General features: G+C 39.2%; 1 protein-coding gene and 1 non-coding gene across 14 annotated transcripts in view; both read right to left on the reverse strand.

The window, feature by feature from the left end:
- The window catches only part of LOC108411423 (nebulette-like), a 227,152-nt gene that overhangs the window by 46,848 nt on the left and 160,092 nt on the right, over nt 1–20,212 (reverse strand). For 12 of the 13 annotated variants that reach the window (XM_037533859.1, XM_037533865.1, XM_037533863.1 and 9 more), the window contains 4 exons: nt 6,352–6,462; nt 2,676–2,780; nt 2,405–2,509; nt 1,983–2,075 (listed from right to left, as the gene is read on the reverse strand). In XM_037533859.1, coding sequence (XP_037389756.1) covers nt 1,983–2,075; nt 2,405–2,509; nt 2,676–2,780; nt 6,352–6,462 — 414 coding nt within the window. The remainder of the gene's footprint in view (nt 1–1,982; nt 2,076–2,404; nt 2,510–2,675; nt 2,781–6,351; nt 6,463–20,212) is intronic. The other variant, XM_037533856.1, reaches the window with a different exon arrangement.
- On the reverse strand, nt 5,368–5,498 carry LOC119262412. Its single transcript, XR_005129617.1, has one exon. It is a non-coding gene; the product is annotated as a U6atac minor spliceosomal RNA (small nuclear RNA).

Genomic DNA, 20,212 nt, shown 5'->3' on the forward strand with positions numbered 1-20,212 from the left:
TCTATGAGTCTGTGGTGGCGAGTGCTATCCTCTATGCTGTTGCATGCTGGGGAAGCAGGCTGAGGGTGGCAGATGCCAAAAGACTCAACAAATTGATCCGCAAGGCCGGCGATGTTGTGGGTGTGGAGCTGGACTCGCTGAAGGCAGTGTTGGAGAGGAGGACGCTGTCTAAACTGCGGGCCATTATGAACAATGGCTCCCACCCACTCTACGACACGGTAATGAGACACAAGAGCTCATTCAGCTCAAGACTCACTCTACCAAAATGCACCACAGAGCGCCGCAGGAAGTCATTCTTACCTGTGGCCATCAAACTCTATAACTCCTCCCTCAGTGTGTGATTCACAAACTCAATACGAAACTGTTCATATGTGCAATAATAACAATTGTGTGTGCAGTAACTCAGAGGGACACTAACTTAATTTAAATAATTTAAATAATTGTAACTGCTTTATACCTGATGTTTCATATTACTGTCACAATCACCGCCACCTTACTATATTCTTAAGTACTTAAATCTGGTGTACATACTGTAAATTCTCTATATCGTCTTAAATTATTAGTAAAGTGTTTATTTTTACATAAATGGCTGCAACTGTAACAACTGCAATTTCCCCCTGGGATCAATAAAGGAATCTGAATCTGAATAAATGAAAATAAATGTGCCAACCAAACTTATAGAAGCTCCAGTAGTAGTCACACAACACAGGACAGTTATAATAATAAGGGTGATACAATATAAAAAGAAAAATATATAAAATCTACAGGCATATATAAAACTAAAAACATATTTGCAACAAATATGTAATAGATCTATCCTGATATAAAAAGGCAGTGTGCAGGGAATGACAATACTGCATAAATATGTGCATATATTGGTACTGAAATAAAGTGACTAGGTGTGGAGTAATGTCCAGATATGCAAAATGTGCTATAAGGTGTAAAAAAAACCTGTAATTTAGGATGAGAGATTCCATCCTAATCTATTCTCTTCCCTCCCCTCTTCTGGCCCCACTGGGAAAAGCTGAAGAGCCTAATGGCTCTAGGGATAAAAGATCTCTTGTGTCTGTATTACTATTTGTATAAGCGTTTATATATTTGACATGTACAAATTATATGAAAAAGAAATGATATAGGGAAAAAACTGAACTCCCACTGCTTTGTGTTCCCCAGATCAGCTGCAGATGCACTCAAGTTCAAGATGTATTCTGTCAGTACTCTGCCAAATTCTCCTACGCGTGCACATGCATCATACAGACATTCTGTCTTTCAGTCATAATGACCAGTAGTGTAGCCTCTTGGTGAAGAAGGAGGCTCAGCAGAGTCTGTCATTCTGCTATGAGAAGTGCTTTTTATTGACACCAGCAGAAAAGACGCACACAGGGCAGCCCCTAATGAAGGCCACCTCCGCTTCATGGTAGACACTTAACCTATCTAACTAAACACACACCCAGGTGTGCGCCAGCGGCTGCTGGAGGGTACTGAAGGGCCCTTGAAAATCATTCAGCACCCAAGTTATCACCCCTGAAAATGTTGAATTCCCTCGATTGATTCAGACCGTCACAAAAAATGCTCACGAAAGCCAACAGAACACAGAGAGCCGCAGCTGTAACATGCCTCTAAAACTCCTTTAACCCAAAACTGGAGCCAGCACTGCCTCCACTTTATTATAAGAACAATATGAATACAGGACAGCACACATGGCGGTAGTCGTGTGGTGTATCAGCACATTTCTTTGCTAATATATGTCAATAAACACATATAAAACGTTATATAGCTTTCCATAATGCCAGATCTAGGCTGACCTTCTCAACAATCATGTTTGATCTTTCCTGTCCCAAGTCTAACTTAGCCAACAAATGCTAACATTAAATGATGTGTAGCCTTTTAGCTTTTATGATTATTTATTATTAAGTAAATAAAAATTATTATTAAGTGAAGTTTAATCAAGATGTGTATTTAGCTGGAGTGGTTATGCATACTGAGCTGATGTTCCTCTGGTTCCTCTGCACTCTTTCCATTTCAGGAGTGCAGTTCACTGAAGTCCCACTGCCAACCTTCTTTTTGTACTCAACCTACAGTAACACACGTGTCCAAACACCATGAAATACATATGTTGGATTAACATACACAGTCAAATCATTTAAAAGGTCCATTATTCAACTTTATGTAGTAGTCCCTTGACATGTACCAGGAACTTTGTATATGACTCTTAGACTGCTTGTCTAAACCTCACTGTCCTCTGCTACCCAGAAGAGAATGGGATGTCTTAAACCTTGGTTGTCCTCATCACTGTTACTCTTCACATGTACATTAGTCCTAAGGCTTGGCCTGTGATAAAGGCCAAAGGCCATAAACTTTATAAAAATATAACTTCTGATGTTTGAGTGGAAAACATACTTACATTGCTAATCTTCTTGGTATTCTCTTTAGCCAAGACAATCTCTGGAGTCTCAGTGACTGATGACATCAGTCCCTTCATCAATTTTGCATTCCAAGTGTTCCTTACCTACATATATGGACATATACATATTTGTGCACATAAACGCAGACTACATTAAATGTTATGATATAAAACCAACTGTGAGATTTTTCATTCAGAAGACTTAAATCTCCACAATACTGTGTTGTGGCAGTACAAAACTGAAAACAAATTGAACTGAAGTGTGACTGACTGAACTGATGTTGCGCTGGTTGGTCTTGACTCTCTCTATGTCAGGTGTGTCTGGCACCACAGCATACAAACACTTCAGGTTCTCTGCATTACTCTTATACTTCTTCTGTACACACATATGCATACACAACAAAAAAGAAACACACCACAAATGTATGATATTTTTACACCAATGAGACTTCACCAACATGTTTTTTCATGTTTTAAAATATAAATATTGAACAAAAACATGAACAACTTATCTCAAAAACACAGTCAATTATGTCAACCAGACTGAGTAATCATATTTTTCTGTAAACATATTTTTTCTCTACAGTCTTATGCCAATTTTAAAAATACCTAAAAAAACTAAATACTAAAAAAAACTAAAAACTATTTTAACTAAATATTAAAGATATATGTGCCTTGATCAGTCACACTTAATATGAGCAGGGACATGAATTAATGTACACATGGCTAATTTTGCTTTCAGGTAGTTTAAGAAATGTTTTTTTAATAGCAATACTGTGTGATTAAACATGTATAATATGTACAATAACACGATCATTAAAAAAATAAAGATAAAAACTCTCCACATAATGATGTTCACCTGATGTATAATTATCATATAGAATTATGTATAGTTAGGCTATGGGAGCTACACATAACTTCTTATTTGTAGCTCCCATGGCCTAATTATACATAGTTCTATATGATAATTATACATAAGGGGATACTTATGACTATGGAAGCCTTACAAGGCCATGTATTTACATACAATGTGCATACACTAATCAGTGTTTTATTTGTTACTTTCATGACAAACAATATTTTTCTGAGATAAAGGAATAATGAAGCTCGTTTTGAGATTTTAAAAAAATGATTCGTTTGAGATCTCATGATTGTTGTTAGAAAATGGGGCGAGCATTTTTTTTATTAGAACTTGATATAAGTATCAAACCATAATCTAAATAATAATCTAAGATTATCTAAAATCTGTGCATGTCTGTATGTACATCAGTTATTTCTGTGCTCGTGTTGTAAAATTGCAGTTTGTTTTCAACTCTTCAGCATATCATAGAGCCCTGAACCTGTGATCATTACAGTATGCTGCAAACTTTGCACACTGCATATTGTCCCCAGCTTTCGTTTAGCACAGCTAAACAGAATGAGAATTCCATTCAAGAGAAACTGCATGTTTGTTGTGTTTACTTAGCTGTTGGGTGCTCTGGCTTTCATTATCTTGTTTATAACGTATATTAGCTGGTGCTGCATCATGTATGTATATACGTTGGCTTGCTGCAAACATCTGACATTTCTTTTTCCAAACATCTGCACAAATATCCTGCCAAAATTGAAAATGAAATGAAAAGCCTTCATTGGCAATTTCATTTTTCACATGAGCATGAGCCATTTGTGCCAAAAACTAAAATAAATTGAAAATACCTATTTGTCATTTCATTTTAGTCGTTATTCTGTTTTTTCACGGCCAAATCTAGAATGAAAACGCTAACAGACAAAAGACAACACAAACTTCACTTTGGCTTTGGCTTTTCTTCATGAAACGCAGAATACGTGTCAAAACTAAAATCAAAATGCAAAGTTTACTTTCTTATTTCTTTTTCATAGCAATCGGCTGCAAATCTGACAAAATGAAAATGAAAATGCAAAATGGTTAATTCAACAGAAAAGTGACAGTTGAGTGATTCCGTTTTGAGCACTGACGCACTTTGACTGTCAGAATCAAAAGGAAAATTAAAACGAACTTCAGCGCCACCTGCTGGAGATTCACTTTTCATTTTCCAGTTTCTTATTTCTTTTACTAACTGACCAACATGAAAATATATGTTAATTAGCACTAGGCAGGGCTACGGGGTACATTTTAGGACAGCCCCAGCCATTCGTGGAAAAACACGTCATGTCTCAGATCTGGTGACCAAATGGCCCCAGAGAAAAGGTATCAGACCAAACGGACTCAGAAAAAACTGTGAAAATGTTACACTGCCATTTATATCAAGGTATACCATAGTTTTCTAAGTCATACGAACCAGTCTATGCTCGTGCTTGTGTTTGGTCTGATAACTTTTCTGTGAGGCTGTTTGGTCTGACACCTTTTCTCTGAGGCCATTTAGTCTGACAGCATTTGGTTTGATGTTCAGTTTCACCAGATCTGAGTCATGATGGTGGTTTTTCTGGAGACCCGAAGTCTTTTATCTTGAGGAATGATGGCGATTCTGATGCAGATGGCTGAGGTTGTCCTAAAATTTACCCCATAGCCCCACCTAGTACTAATTAACATGTATTTGCATGTTGGTCAGTTAGAAAAAGAAATAGAAAACTGGAAAATGAAAAGTGAATCTCCAGCAGGTGGTGCTGATGTTCGTTTTCATTTTCCTTTTCATTCTGACAGTTAAGTTATACTTTTTTTAATCCCACACACTAGTGAATACACACAAACTAGGGGGCAGTGAGCACACTTGCCTGGAGCGGTGGACAGCCCTATCGACAGCACCCGGGAAGCAATTTCGTGTTAGGTGTCTTGCTCAAGGACACCTCAGTCATGGACTGTCGGCACTGGGGATCGAACGGGCAACCTTCCGGTCACAGGGCCAGTTCCCTAACCTCCAGCCCATGACTGCCCCAAAACATGGTTAAAGATCAAATCAAATCAAATCAAATTTATTTATATAGCGCTTTTTACAACTGATGTTGTCACAAAGCAGCTTTACAAAAAATGCCACGAAGTAGGTGGCAGTGCCTTAACCATGTATGTGTTGTAAGGCCACTAGGACCTCTTCCATCCTTGTCAAGGGGAGTGCTAACCTTATCTCCTTTCATGCAACACAAAAGCGCATCCACCTTGAAAACGGAATCACATTTCATCAAAGCCAAAGTGCAGTTTGTGTGTTCTTTTGTCTGTTCACATTTTCATTTTAGATTTGGCCATGAAAAACCAGAATAACGACTAAAATGAAATGAAAAATAGGCGTTTTCAATTTATTTCATTTTTGTCACAAACAGCTCGTGCTCATGTGGAAAATTAAATTGCAAATGAAGGCATTTCATTTCATTTTCAATTTTGGCAGGATATTTGCGCATATGTTTGGTCAAAGAATGTTGGAGATGGAGCTGCCGGGTAGAAGGAGAAGAGAACCTCAGAGAAGGTTTATGGATGTAGTGAAGGTGGACATGGAGATGGTTGGTATAAAAGTAGAGGAGGCAGTGGATAGGGCAAGATGGAGGCAGATGATCCACTGTGGCGACCCCTAAAGGGAGCAGCCGAAAGAAGAAGAAGATTTGCGCATATGTTTGGAAAAAGAAATGTCAAAAAGAGGTTTGCATTTACATTTTGTTTTCATTGTCATTTCCTTTTTGGCAGGATTTGCCTACCATGCATCAAGGAGCTGAACCCTGTGTTTGCAGCAAGCCAACTTTCTGTGATGTCATGTTTATTTGTTTTGAGATTTACATTTATGACCACACATCCCAGCAAAGGGAACAACTTCAAGTATCACATGGACAAGGCTTTGATTTCATAAGTTCTCAAATTAATTATGTTGTTATTCAGAGATAAAATGTAGCTTTCTCAATATCTCCAGAAAAGAATGCCATTATAAAACAACATTAATGATAATAACAAGGTAATGACATAAATAGCTCAGGATCAGAGGCCTGAGCCTGTTTATGTTCTGCTTTACCTGGCTGATCAATTCTGAAGCCTTCTTAGCCCTCTGCATCTCCATTGTATCACTGCTGATATCCATGCCCTTTCCTATGATCTTCTTTTTCAAATCCTTACGATACTCTTTCTATCAGAACATGAAATGAAGATATGAAGAAACCAATTAGCATCTTTTGTCAAACAATTACAATAATAAATATAGCCGCAAACGGCAATGAGCAGTTTCAAGAACACCACAGCAATATGGGCCATTCTGCAGGTTTAGTCCATTTGGGTTAAAAAGGCCTCAAGCTGTTTAGGCCTTATTTACAGGCAGAGTAAACAGAACTGAAAGGAAGTTAGTTCATCAAGAGGTATGGCTCCACATCAATGTCAAATCTAGGAGGTGGAAAAACACAAGATGAAAAATATAAACTTGCAAGTTTTAATAATTCGCATGTGTAAATATCCCTCTCGTAAATGTGAGTGTGAAACTGGTGAGCACAGAAAGAAGTCTTGCATGTGTTTTTATCATTATATCGCGTTCAAACTGCCTTTTTTTCCCCATTCTCAAATGTATTTTTCCTTCTCGATTTGATAGTTGTCCTCTCTCACCATATGAATTAGCTTCGACTGTTTTCTGTGCTTGAGTGATTTTTTGTGCTAGAGTATTGGATTGTGGTGGTTTTGACAGTTTGGGGGCAGGCTCATGGCCATTTCTGTCAGCGAATTCTACTGGTGTTGTGGCCGACCGCACAGTACAAAAAGCCCTTCTCCAGAAGACAAACATGGCGGATGAAGACGAACGTCGGCAGGTGAGTAAGGTTAAAAGCACTAAACTGTGGTTTATCTTAATTATAAGAATAACTTAATAGTCATGCTTAAAATCGTTTACTTTTTAGTATCATGGTGGTAGTGCTTATTTATTTAGTTTAAACTTAATCTGTACGAAGTGTAATGTTAGTTTAACTATAGCTACCGTTAAGTGGAATTAGCAACGAAATATCAGCAAGTTAAATTATGTAAAAGGCCTTTTTTTTCCGAAATAAATGAATGTGACAGACAATAAAATTTCATATCTTTAATATTCTTGTAATTAGCTTCAGTGTATAGTTCGGGGGTGTCCAGTCTTGTCCACAAAGAGCCGGTGTGGGTGCAGGTTTTCGTTTCACTCCAGCAGAACACACCTGACTCCACTCTTAAAACAATCTTAAAAATGTCCTTTTAGACAATTTAAGTTGCCGATATTTCATTGTTAATTCCACTTAAAGGTAGCTAGTAGCTAAACTAACTATTACACTTCATACAGATTAAGTTTAAACTAAATGGATAAACAGAATAATTACAATAAAAATAATAAGAATTCTATAGAATAGAATAAAGCAAGGATTACAGGGAAGCAAGAATTTTGACTGTAGGCCCCACGGTTCAGGACATATGAGCCAAAATGTAAAATGTTGCCCTATAGCGCCACCATCAGGCCAACTGGGGTCATTTCAGTTCCCTAAGTTGTTGGGGAATTCTACACCTACCCTCCAAGTTTGGTCTTTGAAAGACTTACAGTGTCTTCTCCACAAACCGTTCTAGGGCAGGAAAAGAATAATAATAAGAATAATACAGCTACAAGCGGCAAAGAGCAGTTTGAAGAACGCAACAGTAGTATGGGCCCTTCTGCAGGTTTAGCCCATTAGGCTTAAAAAGACCTCGAGCTGTTTGGGGTCGTAATGAGAGGCAGAGTGGATAGAAATGAAAGAATGTCAGGTCATCAAAAGGCCTTCAGTTGCCATTAACAATTAGCACATTTTAGACACATAGGTTTCCATTCATATGTACTGATCTACACTGGTTTGTAGAACAACCAAGAGGTTGTCAGCTTAGATGTCACAATTACATGACTAATGTTAACATTTCTCACATTGTAGCACTTGCATAGTGGACTGGTTCTATATTTAACCCATTGATTTGATGTAGGCCATAGTGAGGCCTAATGCACTCAAAAGGGGCACTTTTGGTGTAAAAAGCTCAGTGAAAGTGGGTCAGAATTTGTCAAAAGGCCTCAATTTGGTAAGATTATTGATCAGGGACCATTTCCAAAGATGTTTACCCAGTTTTGGTCAGACTGACGTTTTGACCTTTGTATAATAAGTCTTGTCATAATGCAGTCCTTGAATTAATAAGCCAAAATACCAGACAAGCAATACAATTATTGACATAACATGTAATTTGAAAGTTGTTCATGTGAGTGACCTGAGTCACAATGCATGATTTGTTTATCTGTCAGCCTTGTAATAACATTGTAATAGCATTTTTAAGTGTTTTTTTTTTGCTAAAGCGCCCTCTAAAGGCCTATCTTGACCAACACTGGCTTACGCCATTAGAGTCTCAATATGTACAAAGAATTAGTTTGGAGATGATCTGACCAATGATGAGTTACAGCAAATCAAGCTAGCAACGCAATGGCCGCAGTAATTAATTGATTGTTCCACAACTCACTGAGTAAAAAACTCAAATTTACCTTGAGAGGCCTCAGAGTATGTCTAGACCAATTTTGAAAAGTTTGGATTACAATCCACAGACTAGCTTGAAAAGTAGTTTGTTCAAACAGTTAACAATTTTTAATAACAAGTTTTTTTTTGAGCATTTTGCATTAAAAAGTGTATTAATTTAGTAATTACATGTAATAACACATTTATTTTTATGAATAGCACCCTCCAGTGGTCAAAGTTTTTGACATTTGAACAGTTGTTAGAAAGTGGCTACATATAGATACCATCCAAGTTTCATGATGATTGGTCAATGTTAAGCCTGTCAAAAAGCCTGCTAAAAGCTAATTGTCCAATGTCGGCTGCAAATATTGAGATATCAAACTGTCCTTGTATGCACACTTGCAAAAATATGCTGCATGCAAAGTTGCAGCTTGATCGAATGCATGGATGCTGAGAAAATGTTATATTTCTGTTGCTCCGCCCCCTAATTATGTATGTGCACAAAAATCGAAGAGCATGCTTAGAATATCGTACTGACAAGGCTTGTCAAGTCTGAATTCTTTTGACTGAAGGGTTCTTGAGTTACAGAATTTTAAATTAATTTTTAATTTTCTTTTCTGAATTTTTTGACACCAAATACATGAGAATCATCTAAAAATTGCAGGACTAGTTCTCAAAAGTAGGTTTGGCATATTTTGCAATATTGCGAAAAAATCTTAGTGGGCGGGGGTTAACGAACCAAATTGCAAAGTTGTTTGACCCATAGAATCAGGAAAAAATTGTGTCATGTGCCCCCTTAGGTCCGACAGGGCTAATTTCTTGCGCCTGAGAAGCGGGAGGGACTACTACCTATTGACCAAGTTTTAAGTCTCTAAAACGTACGGTTTGGGCTGTGCGTTCCGTTTCAGGGAAGAAAAATAATAAGTGTCGAACTCCCTTCAAGACTGCATTTCCCAGCATGCTCTTGGCGATCATGTGACTGCTCCGCCACAACCGTAGTCCAGTTCAGACTCCATTTCCCAGGAGTCTCCCGAAGATCATGTGACTCCTGATCTTGACTCGCGCTACTGTCTGCGCTCACAATCTTCGGAATTTTAGCCTGTTGCACCTGTGTTGAATGTCATATGACTAATTAGATTTAGTATAAAAGCCCGGGCTTAGTTTAGCGAGGTTACGAAGTACTGTATCTCTGCGATCTTACTGAGCGTTTGTTATGGTTGCCTTCTCGTGGTTTGTGGTCACAGAAAAGAAAAAGGTTATATTAGAAATCTTTTTCTGGGAAGTTCCTAGGTGGAAGCTGAGTGCTTGCTTTCTGGGTCAGTAGCATTACTGGGCTAAGTGTAAATGGTGAGTCTACATCTGTGAAAACAGGAACAAGCAATCTTAAGTTAATGATAGCTGATACTTCTGCCATAAACATGCACTGCACTTTGTGGGTCAGTGTAAAATCCAAAACTCTGCGCTAACCATCTGTTCCCATACTCCTCCCATGTGTGCAGAATGTGGTGGATTAAAGATCCAAGTACAGCCTTGAGTGTTGACATATCTCTGCACTGTCTATTTATTTGCCACTTTTGAAACTCAAACTCATTGCAGGCTCCAGTGAAAGTAGTTTCACAATCAGAATGAAACCGCTCAGTTGAACTATAAATTGCAAAGAATCTCATCGTCTTAATGCAACTAAAGGTGCCTATCGACTCAATGACCTTAAATTGCTCATAAAATTAAAAAATCACTGTCCAGCACTTCGTGAAAACCTGGCTTTCTTTTTAAGCAGTGTGCAGTAACAATCCAAGGGCCGAATACCTCCAGGCCAGTGTTTGTGAATGGCAGTGACATAGTCCGTCGCTCTTCAGGCAGATCCTCAGTGATTCAGGCCTTGATGCTCAGCTTTTACATTTATGCATCTGTAAATAGTGTACAACACACTTTTGCTCCTGTTCTTTACAGTACTTTGTACTGTTGAAATTGAAGGCTTTCCCTCTGGGATTAATAAAGTGATCTATCTGTCTATGTATGAAATCTTTTTTTAGAGGGAGGCTGGTCCTACAAATCATGTGGTTTTGACTAGATGAGATGCCTGAAAAGACCTTGAGACATGATCAGCAGGACTGTGCTCTGTGAGCACATAATGCCACTGCTCTGGTCGTGTGCACTCTGATTCTTGCACTCTGTTATGGACAGGTACGTGGAAGTGTCTTAGCTCATCAATCTCTTGTATTATGAGCTCTGCTTCTACAAACATTTCTGAAAGAATGAGTCGCTCTCATGAGCTCAGTGAATTCCAGCATGCCGTGATGGGATGGCACCTGTGCAACAAGTCCAGTGGTGAAATTTTCTCACTAGAAAATATTCCAGTCAACTGTCAGTGGTATTATAACAAAGTGGAAGCGATTGGGAACCTCAGCAACTCAGCCATGAACTGGTAGGCCATGGATGCTGAGGCACATAGTGTGCAGAGTTCGCCAACTTTTTGCAGAGTCAATCACTACAGACCTCCAAACTTCACGTGGCCTTCAGATTAGCTCAAGAACAACGTAGAGTGTTTCATGGAATGGAATTCCATGGCCAAGCAGCTGCATCCAAAGCCTTACATCACCAAGTGCAATGCAAAGTGTCGAATGCAGTGGTGTAAAACATGGCACCACTGGACTCCAGAGCAGTGGAGACGTGTTCTCTGGAGTGACGAATCACGCTTCTCCGTCTGGCAAACCAATGGATGACTTTGCGTTTGGCCAGGAGAACGGTACTTGTCTGACTGCATTGTGCCAAGTGTAAAGTTTGTTGGAGGGGGGGGATTATGGTGTGGGTTTGTTTTTCAGTTGGGCTCGGCCCCTTAGCTCCAGTGAAAGGAACACTTAATACTTCAGCAGACCAAGACCTTTTGGACAATTTCATGCTCCCAACTTTGTGGGAACAGTTTGGGGATGGCCCCTTCCTATTTCAACTTGACTGCACACCAGAGCACAAATCAATGTCCATAAAGACATGGATGAGTGAGTAAGGTGTGGAAGAACTTGACCTGCCTACACAGAGTCCTGACCATACCCGATAGAACACCTTTGGGATGAATTAGAGTGGAAACTGTGAGCCAGGCCTTCTTGGCCAATCAGTGTCTGACCTCACAAATGTGCTTCTGGAAGAATGGTCGAAAATTCCCATAAACCCACTCTTAAACCTTGTGGAAAGCCTTCTCAGAAGAGTTGAAGCTGTTATGGCTGCAAAGGGTGGGCCGACATCAGAGTAAACCCTATGGATTAAGAATGAGATCTCATTCAATTTCATATGCATGTCAAGGCAGACAAGTGAATTCTTTTGTCAATATAGTGTAGCTCTAACCTGGGAATCAGGAGCTGCAATGCCAAGGGAACCAGGAGCCACAATGCCAAGGGAATTGAAGAGAATGACGACAGTGGATAGGACTCCACATTGTGTAAAGGGTTTTTCACTGACCGACACTTGGAAAGTGAATGTATCAGCTGCTACTTCCCATATTTAACCAAGGCTATGCTGTGCATGAGCAACTTCTCTAAGTCTTGGAGTCTTTGGGAGTCTAAGGAATGCTTGTGTTGTCCTGAGCACACTGACAGTTTCCTTTTTTGTTTGCAACGAAACATGTCCAACATTCACATAGAACTGGCGCTCCATGAACCGCCTACTGTTGGGGCCATACTGATGTTCACCTTTTTGTGCTGCTCTCCTCAGGCTGTTTAGAAAAGGTCCTTATCATGGAACCAAAAGAAGCACAATAATCCTGATGGTCTCCCCACTCATTAAAACAATGAAACATCTGTTCTATGTCTGCTGTCCTGGCCACACTTTTCTGAAGCAGATTTTGACACCCAGGAGCCCATTACTGAAGTCTGGCTCAATATGAAGGACACTGTTTAGGGAGATGCCATTGTACTGTGCACTAGAGTCATATACAACTCTGATTTGATCTGGCTTCTTGAATGATAAACAGCAAATGCTGGCAAATACCAGCATACTTTTCCCTCTCTCAGTGGAGGTGCAGGCTCAGCATGATTACTGTCATGTATCTTCTGCATTAAATATTTTTTCAGGGTGCGCCTCAGAGATAAGAAGTAAATTAAGGCTTATACTCTATTGTTAGAAAGAGGCTCTCTGGTGCTCCTGAAAGGAAGAGGGGCCACTCAGCTGTTTGAATTGTCTTGGTAGACATCTTCATCCATGTGTTAAAAAGACTTTATCTTTGATATGAAGAGTGAGCTGGTCATTGTTGCGTGTTGTTTTGAAGGCAGTAAGCCCAAGTCCATCACCTGATTTGTTTCCCCAGTGAACATTGCACTTGTGCACTAGTCAAAAATCACCTAGGAGAACCAACCCAAGATCTATTTTTGAGCAAATCGTGCATTGTGAGGTCCATTGATCTGTCATCTCACTTTATTATTTCATATGATACCCATCCATGAAGTATGATGGTGTGAGGGACTGAAAATCTTAATAAAGATGCATTAATACCTCTATACAATTTTTTTGATACTCATATTGGGTTGTTAAAACAATGACAATTTCTTTTTGTGATCTTTTGTTTCATTCTTTTCTTTGGTTCGGAATCTCTTAATTAACTTCATGCCTTTTAAAAGCAGATCAGCTTAAAGACAGAGTACTAACTGAGTAACAGCACTAGACCAGCAGGGGACACTCCTTACTCAGAGGACGGCTGGTGTGCATAAAACTGGTGGCGACGAAGTCATGCTTCGAACGCCAGAGCTGTGCATATCATAACTTCTGTGTCTGTTCTCTGTTTTATTAAGGTATAGAAATGTTGTATTATCTATGACTGCCTTGGTTTGGCTGGTCTTAGAATGTATTTAATATGTTGTATGCAATTTTATGCAATAGAGCTGCGATAGTACCACACTGCTAGTATTACCTATAGCATCAGCCTAAGCTGCTACAGTATTTTACATGGGTTATATGTGAATGAAGGCTATGCCATTGTGCAGGTGGTTGTGTTCTGGTGCGGCTTTAAGTGAAAACGCTTTCGTGATTGAATTATTGGTTAATGCCTATGATTTGGTTTGAAAAGCACTTTAATTGCATTTCCACTTTAACTGGTTTTAGTATTCCCTCTTATACTGAAGCTGTGAAGTTTACTATTGTTTACATGTGTGTTTAGGGTTTTATCACATTGGTTTTGTCTATTGATTTAGTTTTCATTTCTTCTTTTTCTCTATCTTCCTTTCTTATATTTACAAGCTTGGATCAAGCAAGGTTGGTGTATGTAATTTTTTTCTATTCTTTTTCTCACTGTTCAGTCATGAGTTGAGGTATTTCAAATTGATTTGTTACCTTAAGCTTACTTAATTGAGAACATTTATTTACTATTTCATTAGTGATTAATTGGACTGTTTTGTGAATTTGTGGTCTTTTATTTCTAATTCTGTTTCTATTGCTTTGAGTCTATGCAATTAAAATGTATATTCAAGCATTTAAAGTGCTGTTATTTCTTCTGTATTTTTGTATTAATAAATTGAATGTCAGAGCTGTGTCTCCATAATTTTTGTGTCTGGTCTCTCTTTTATTAAGGGAAGCAGGCTTTGAATCACACCCAGGTTTCCCCTAGCACCATAATCAGTTTATATAAAACATTTTAGTGTAAATAATCTCATTGGTCAACTTTAGTAGTTTTTCTTTATGCTCTCTATTTTGAAAAGACAAATAAGAAATGGTCCGACCTCGAATCACTGCCTTTAAAGCTTCTCAAGAAAGAAAAGAAAAAACACATTTCCCCGAACACAAACAAATTTCCAAGTAGAGATAGTATGTAAATAATGTATGTAATAGACAATAACACAGATACAAGTAGTGAACACTAATATTTAACACTAGATATAAAAGAATACTGTTTCAAAGATAAGTGAGTGTCCACCCATATATGAGTTGTTTTAAAAAATAAAAATAAAAAACAATAATAATAATAATAATAATAAAAACAATAATAATAATGATGAAATAAGAATGGACTTCCTTTGGACTAGATCCGAGTAAAAAAATTCATCCATACTATATACTACTGCGGCTGCATTTTACTCTATAAAATAGAGGATGAGTCCGAAAAGATTAAGACAAGAAACTCTTACCTTTGAATGAAACTGACAGATTACACAGTTACACAGAGGGATCAGGCGCTGCTTGCAAGTTAGGAAGGACTGAGTCACTGAAAAATGAAGATACCTCAATGGCAGAGTCGAATTTGTGTGTGGAACCGCCAAAGGAGAAAACCAGATGAGTTGGATACTGCATGCAGAATTTCAAACCAGCCTCATGTGGTTTGACTTTAATGGACTTGAAATCATTCCAACGACTCTGTAAATCTGCCAAAAGATCCGGGAAAATGTGCATCTTGGAGTTCCTGTACAGTAACTGGCCTTGCTGCCAGGACAGCTGAAGAATCTCCTCTTTGGTTGAAAAGTGAAGGAAACGAACCTGCATTGACCTGGGTTGAGCACCTGGGACTTTGGCATCAGGGCTTGGTGAGTTAGATCGATTTCAGGCACATGGGGGAGCTTTTGCACGCCGAATAGCTCTGTGAAAAAGACGCCATGAACCAGGTAGGTTGAGAACCTTCCATCCCTTCAGGAATGCTGATAATACGGAGAATGTTAGGCTACGTTTACATAGTAGGTTAAAGTGGCCCAAATCCGATTTTTTGTTTGGCTGTTCACACTATCTTTTAAATGTGATCTGTATGTGACATCAGTCTGAACAGAACACGCTCCCAAACCCACACGCATGCACAAAAGAATGCTTTCAGGGGTAAACAGTCATGATGGCCAGAGAACGCCTGTCACTCCCGGAGCTTCAGTTTCATCTTCATCAGCATCACGGGAGCGATTAAAGTTCACAGTGTGTTCGAGTTCGCCGTAAAAAGGGCACGTTATTCGCCCACGGCCACTTCTTTGGTTCGTATCCTCTTTAAACAGTTCTCTGGCGCTGCAGCCTTGGGCTCCTCCGGCCCCGCTCACCCGTTTCTTTCGAAACCTTTTTAAACTCGGAGCGGCTGCGATGAGCCTACGGTTGCTATGATCAGCACAGTATCGAAATACTTGCCCTCAGAAGATATGTCTTTGATGACTATGACTGTCCTCATTAAATATCTAAGTGTAATGTATGTAATCTAAGTATGTAATCTAAGTGTGCAAATGTTTTTGATTTTTTTAGGAGGCTGGAATAACAATCCCACTGCAGGGCAGTTCCAGGGCTGACTAAGTGCGTCAGGCAACGTGGCAGCACAAGATGAGACTGTATCACTATCAGCTGCAGACATGCACTCTGCTTTAATGGTAGAAGAAGAGCTCCCGTCACCATATGCAAACATTTCCGCAGTCATATGTGACCACAGTTACCTGCCCACCCACTTTGATGGTCTTGTGGACAATGCCCTGGTCTACATTTCAGGGTTTGTTCTGAAAAAAACTGTCCTGTGAGGTGTGCCGTGCAAGCCTTGTCAAAGCTGCTGTACCCTCATCCTTTGACCAGAGCTACCACCTGCTTCAACTTAAAAACAATGGTGGTCTGATGATCCCCTCAGATGGAACAGTGAAGGTGGTCAGAGCAGCAGAGCGTGTGATTCGCCAAAAATCAACAGGTGTCAGTATGTCCTCTGTCAACCAGTTCATTCGGACTGCGATTGGTTCTGAAGATGTGCTTTTACTCGGGGAGCACATTGCAGAAACCCAATTCGGAATCGAGAACCATAATTTCATGCTCCTGTCATTTGTTGTCTCTGTATTTCACAAACTAAGGCTGCACCACATCGCAAAATTAACTACCCTGGAGTTACAGAGTGCCAGCACATGCAAGAAACTGTGCAAAACAGTTATTTTTCAAGGGTTTTAGATCCTCCGCCCCATATATGAGTATATAATACACGTGTGTGTGTGTGTGTGTGTGTGTGTGTGTGTGTGTGTGTGTGAAATAATTTCAAATGAACAATAAAATATTCATTAAAGTATAAAATGAATTAATTTATACACTTATTAATATACCATATCATATGTCTGTCTTTGTTAAAGAGCATTATATTTCAGCATGAAAGCACGTATTTAATGTGTATGTAATGTGTGACAGCATCCTGTGTCATAACTACATCTCTGCTGTTTGTAACAAACCAAACTGTGAAAATCGGGTAAAAATTTGCAGAGTTGTGATTATTATAGTTATATTATACTCCTTCCTCAGTACAAATAAATGCACTTGGAGCGCAGGGGAGATTCATCCAATATGGTGGCCGTCTGTTATGTCGGCGCCAATAGGCGGTGTCAGTCCATGAGGCGTCTGTGTATATGTCTATGGTTCAGACTGAGTCGTATGGTTCATATGAAAGTGGCTGAAATCGGAATTGAACATGTCAGATTCAATGCGTTTTTTGCTGTTCACACAGCCATGCAAATGATAAATCTGTGTCACATATGAGGAAAAAGCTTGGATTTGGGCCACTTTTACCTGCTGTGTAAACGCAGCCGTTGTCGATTTTGAAATGATAATCAAATGAACAGAAGGTTCACGGACATCTGTGTATTTTTTGGTCAATCGATTTTCATTTAAAATCCAGTATTAAGAAATGGGGGGAAAGGGACATGCCTGGTCTGCATGTCTTCTGTTGATTTGGAGTTTCATCCCAACGGTACAACCACAAGCCAGTATGTCGCTTACCTACTGCGTCCTGTGGTGGCTGGTCTTTATGTGACGGGGAGCGAGGTAGCGGACGCATGTGCGGAGGTAAGCGACTTTTATTGAGGGCAAATCCAAAATCAGGGTCATAATGGTCCAGGGTCAAGGAGCCAATACGTACAGATCGTGGGGTAGACATGACAAACCAGAAACAAACAACAACAGGTATTCAAACAAAGCAAACATCCAACAGAGCAATGACAAAGACCAGCAAAGACAAAGTGCAAACACAGGGCTTAAGTAACAAAGGGTAATGAGGGACAGGTGAACACAATCAGGGGCGGAGTAACCAAACAGGGGGCAGGACTTAAACCAAAACAAAAAGGCACATGGAGTGGAAGGACCCAATCGTGACAAATACAATGATTTGCAAATCCTTTTCAACCTATATTCAATTGAATACACTACAAAGACAAGATATTTAATGTTCAAACGGATGAACTTTATTGTTTTTCGCAAATATTCACTCATTTTGAGTTTGATGCCTGCAACATGTTCCAAAGAAGTTGAGACAGGGGCAACAAAAGACTGGAAAAGTTGAGGAATGCTCAAAAAACACCTGTTTGGAACATTCCACAGGTGAACAGGTTAATTGGAAACAGGTGAGTGTCATGATTGGTTATAAAGGGAACATCCCTGAAAGGCTCAGTTGTTCACAAGCAAGGATGGGGCGAGGTTCATCACTTTGTGAACAACTGCATGAGCAGATAGTCCAACAGTTTAAGAACAATGTTTTTCAACGTACAATTGCAAGGAATTTAGTTATTTCTTCATCTACAGTCCATAATATCATCAAAAGATTCAGAGAATCTGGAGAAATCTCTGCAAGTAAGCGGCAAGGCAGAAAACCAACATTGCATGCCCATGACCTTCGATCCCTCAGGCGGCACTGCATTAAAAACTGACATCATTCTGTAACGGATATTACCACATGGGCTCAGGAACACTTTAAAAAACCATTATCAGTGAACACGCTCCATCTACAAGTGCAAGTTAAAACGAAAATGAAAGGCATATATCAACAACACCCAGAAACATGGGTGTTGTTTCCCTGGGAGATGGACTCACACAAAGTGGAAAAATGTCCTGCCGTCTGATGAGTCCACATTTCAAATTGTTTTTGTAAATCATGGACGTCGTGTCCTCCAGGCCAAAGAGGATTGTTATCAGCGCAAAGTTCAAAAGCCAGCATCTCTGATGGTATGGGGGTGTGTTACTGCCCATGGCATGGGTAACTTGCACATCTGTGAAGGCACCATTAATGCGGAAAGGTACATACAGGTTTTGGAGCAACATATGTCTTTTTTGGAGCAAGCAATGTCTTTTTCAGGGACGTCCCTGCTTATTTCAGGAAGACAATGCCAAGCTACATTCTGCACGTGTTACAACAGTGTGGCTTCGTAGTAAAAGAGTACATGTACTACACTGGCCTGCCTGCAGTCCAGAACTGTCTCCCATTGAAAATGTGTGATGCATTATGAAGCGCAAAATACGAGAACGGAGACCCCGGACTGTTGAGCTACTGAAGTTGTACATCAAGCAAGAATGGGAAAGAATTCCACCTACAAAGCTTCAATAATGAGTGTCCTCAGTTCCAAAATGCTTATTGAGTGTTGTTAAAAGGAAAGGTGATGTAACACAGTGGTAAACATGCCCCTGCGCTAACTTCTTTGGAACGTGTTGCAGGCATCAAATTCAAAATGAGTGAATATTTGCAAAAAACAATAAAGTTTATCTGTTTGAACATTAAATATCTTGTCTTTGTAGTGTATTCAATTGAATATAGGTTGAAAAGGATTTGCAGATCATTGTATTCTATTTTTATTTATGTTTTACACAACGTCCCAACTTCATTGGAATTGGGGTTGTACCAACATCCCTACATGGTCAATAACATAATACTTGTATATTAGTCCAACACAAAACATACTGGCTCAACCCTTTCTTTATACAGCATTGGCAAAAGACAACACCTTCTTTTTATACTTTCTGACCATATAATCTGTAAATAACAGTCAGTAACATTAACTTTATAAAACAAAATTGAAGGTGTCTACGTTTGTCTTTCATGACTTACGTTTGTCCGAGATGGCTAGTGACAATAGCTAAAGGAGCACCATTTTAGACACCAGAGGTACAATGTTCTGAATGTAATAAACCCACAAATATTACACATTACTTGCCAAAACTTGCCAAAAGAGATTTAACAGGTATGTTTAAATGGTTTTAGATTTGTTAGAATGATACTCCCTTCTTCTTTTTTTATTTGGGGGTGGGGGGGTCTTTGTTTTTAATTGTTGTTTAACAGTTTGGCATTCAACCAATGTACCACACAAGTAAATAAAAACATTCAACCAATGTACCACACAAGCAGACGTGATTTCAGTGAATTCTGAGCTTCAGCGACCACATGTGCACACTTATTTTTGGTTAAGGTGATTTTTTTTATTTGCATCTGTAAAATACAAGCCTTTATTCCATAGTTGTTTGACTTTATGATTAAACTGTAAAACTAAGCTATTTCTTGATTTTTGCACTGACAATAACAGAACCTAAACAAGAATTTACCCATTTCCCAGCTTTTCAATATTGACTTGAAATTAAAAAGACTAGTTGTGTGAGATCAAGGGGGCAGAGGGTGGGGAGGTTTTTCACATATTAATAGATGTGGTTGTGCTGTGCTCTAGTTTAGTTAATCTTTTGCACAACTAA

The sequence above is a fragment of the Pygocentrus nattereri genome, chromosome 24, assembly GCF_015220715.1.
Source record: "Pygocentrus nattereri isolate fPygNat1 chromosome 24, fPygNat1.pri, whole genome shotgun sequence".
Lineage (NCBI taxonomy): Eukaryota > Metazoa > Chordata > Actinopteri > Characiformes > Serrasalmidae > Pygocentrus > Pygocentrus nattereri.